Source organism: Astyanax mexicanus, chromosome 11 (genome assembly GCF_023375975.1).
Source record: "Astyanax mexicanus isolate ESR-SI-001 chromosome 11, AstMex3_surface, whole genome shotgun sequence".
In the NCBI taxonomy this organism is placed as follows: domain Eukaryota; kingdom Metazoa; phylum Chordata; class Actinopteri; order Characiformes; family Acestrorhamphidae; genus Astyanax; species Astyanax mexicanus.
The window spans coordinates 46,553,294-46,556,413 of NC_064418.1; the positions used below are offsets into that span (position 1 = coordinate 46,553,294).

The window sequence follows — 3,120 nt, forward strand, 5'->3', positions numbered from 1 at the left end:
CAGAGAACATTAAGGTTCATGTAAGAGCATGTAATTATCTTCCTAAAGTGTAGAATACAGATTTATTTACATAAAGTGCAAAGAAAAATTACCTGTGATTACAATATTTCCTTTATCGGTAATGATTAGGCTCAGAAAATTATAATATTATTTAAGCAGTTGGTACCTTTAGCAGTTTGGGCAGTGAGTAGATGCACCGGCAGATGACATGGTTCTTTAAACCATCACTGATCATCAGTAAATTTTACATTTAATTTGTAAATCAAGGGAGCAGAGTCTGGAGGAAGAGTGGAGAGAGACACAGTCCAAACTGCTCGAGGTCTAGTGTGAAGTTTCTAAAATCAGTGATGGTTTGGAGAGACATGTCATCTGCTGGTGTTGATCCACTGTGTTTTATTATCAAGTCTAAAGTCAGTGCAGTTTTGTTTTCCCACAAAATCTTACAGCACTTCATGCTTCCCTCTGCTACTGACAACTTTTATAGAGATGCGGATTTCATTTTCCAGCAGGACTTGGCACACTGCCCACACTGCCAAAAGTACCATTTGGTCTTATAGAATATTTGAATTTTCTGAGACACTGATTTTTGAGTTTTCAGCAATAATCTTTAAAAAAAAATCTGACTCAGAGTAGTCCAGCTCACAAAGGCTCTGGTTCGAATCCCAGTCATGTAGCTTGCCATCAGCTGTCGGAGCCCCAAAGAGAGGACAATTGGACTTGATCTCTCTGAGTGGATAGATAGCACTCTTTCCACCACATCACAACAAGGGGTGATGTTGATCAGCACAAGGCTGCGTCTGTGAGCTGATGTATAGTAAACAAATCGCTGCGCTTTCCTACGAGCGTTAGCGCTGTGATGCTACACGGTAACACTGCTTCAGCAGCAGTTTAAAAAGAGGTGGAGTCTAACTTCGCATGTGTCGGAGGAGGCATGTGCTATTCTTAACCCTCCTATTGTTGGGGCAAATCTAGTGATGGGGGAGTCCTACTAAATGGGTGGGGTAATTGGCTATGTAAATTGGGGAGCAAATGGGGTACAAATTTGAAAATAAATACATAAATCTGTTAAATAATCATTTTTCACCAATCTTTTCTACACAGATTCAACTTTTTCACAAACAGTCTTCAAAAACAAGTTGAGAAATAATGACAAGAGGAAACATCAGACTACTGAACTGAATTGAAGCAAAATTTGAGAGCATGGAATCCAATCAGCAACGAATATCACCACCAAAGAAGAGAAGTTACCACTGCTCTGAATGTGGAGATGGGAAGAGTTTTACCTGTGAAAGTAACCTCAGAACCCATCAGCGCATTCACACCGGAGTGAAACCGTACCAGTGCTCAGAGTGTGGGAAGAGTTATGCTCAACTGGGTAATCTCCACAGACACCAGCGCGTTCACACTGGCGAGAAACCGTACGTCTGCTCAAAGTGCGGGAAGAGCTTTACTCGACAGAGTCACCTCCAGGAACACCAGCACATCCACACGGGCGAAAAACCCTATCACTGCTCAGTGTGTGGGAAGAGTTTCGGCGACCAAAGTAATCTAAACAAACACCAGAAAATTCACACTGGAGAGAAATGGTTTCAGTGCTCTGAGTGTGGGGTGAACTTTAGCAGCCTATGTAAGCTCCTGAAACACCAGCAGATTCATACCGGAGAGAAACCGTATTTCTGCTCAGAGTGCGGGAAGAGATTTACTCAACAGGGCAGTCTCAAAAAACACCAGCGAATTCATACCGGTGAAAGGCCATATCTCTGCTTAGAGTGTGGGAAACGTTTTAATGAACAGACTAATCTCCAAACACACCAGAGAATTCATACCGGAGAGAAACCCTATCACTGCTCAGTTTGCGGTAGGAATTTTACTGACCGCCGAACTCTCCAAAAACACCACCGCGTTCACACCGGCGAGAAGCCGTATATCTGCTCAGAGTGCGGGAAGAGTTTTAGTGATGGGCACGGTCTCCATAAACACAGGAGAATTCATACTGGAGAAAGACCGTACCAGTGCTCAGACTGTGGAAGAAGCTTCAATCAACGAAGCAGCCTCCAAAAACACCAGCAAATTCATTCCGGAGAGAAACCGTATTACTGCTCAGACTGCAAGAAGAGCTTCAGACATGCTAATACTCTAAAAATGCATAAATGTATTAAGATGGAAGTGATGGCTGATGATAAAATAGGAGTTGATTATGTTGATTCAGAACTATCTAGTTTAAAACATGAGATAAGTATTTGAATCTGATTTTTTGCATATTTTATTCTTATTCACATTAATCAAATCAAATACAATTAATTTTGTAGCACTTTTTACAACAGATGTCACAAAGCTGCTTTTCAGAAATGAAAAAGACCAATTAAACAGGAATACGATATATATATATATATATATATATATATATATATCGTATTTATTATTTTTACCAAATTTTCTCTCAGTCAGTGCTGAGAATTGACGGTTTATCCTCATATAATGTGTTTTTCTATTGCCTGTGTTACGCTCTCATTTTGACCTTGCTTTGTATTTCCAACCTTGATTTTTGCCTGTGTTTTGACCTCTGGACTGTTTTTCAGCCCTGGTATGTTATCTTCTTGTTGCTGCTGTTAACCAGTATTGGCCTTGCTTTGTCTGACCATCCCTTTGTCTTATACATTATTTAATAAAGTATATTTTGATTTGCATCTGCGTGTGTCTGAGACCTGCTCAATCGTGACAGTTAAATGTGAAGGTAAATAATATGAATGTAACAGTACATGCAGTACAACGCATGTGGAAGTATGTATATACAGTGCCTAGCAAAAGTATTTATACCACTTGAACTTTTTCACACTTGTCACCTTCCAAGCAGAATCTTAAATGTACTGTATTTTATTGAGTTTTTAATTGATAGACCAACACAAAGTAGCACATAATTGTCAAGGGGTGTCCAAACTACGGGCCGTTTCCTTTTTTGGAGCGGCCCACAAGGTCTTTTAGAAATAAAATGAAAGTTGGCCGTCTACCAAGCAGGTTTTTATAATGTGAAATTCAAAGTTTGAACGCTAGGTGTCAGAAAACGGGATACCAAAGAGTCTAAAAGCAACGAGAGCGCTCACTTGTTGAGTGGGAAACGGG

General features: G+C 40.2%; 1 protein-coding gene across 1 annotated transcript; it reads left to right on the forward strand.

Moving 5' to 3' along the window:
- Window positions 1-1,103: 1,103 nt before the first annotated feature.
- Window positions 1,104-2,391, forward strand: LOC125805012 (zinc finger protein 501-like). The gene has a single exon (XM_049485241.1). The coding sequence runs from the start codon at window positions 1,201-1,203 to the stop codon at window positions 2,242-2,244; it is 1,044 nt and encodes a 347-aa protein (XP_049341198.1). The 5' UTR covers window positions 1,104-1,200; the 3' UTR covers window positions 2,245-2,391.
- The last annotated feature ends 729 nt before the right edge of the window (window positions 2,392-3,120 follow it).

Coding starts and splice junctions, on each gene's coding strand:
- LOC125805012 (XM_049485241.1), top strand. CDS start 1,201: ATGGAATCCAATCAGCAACGAATATCACCACCAAAGAAGAGAAGTTAC.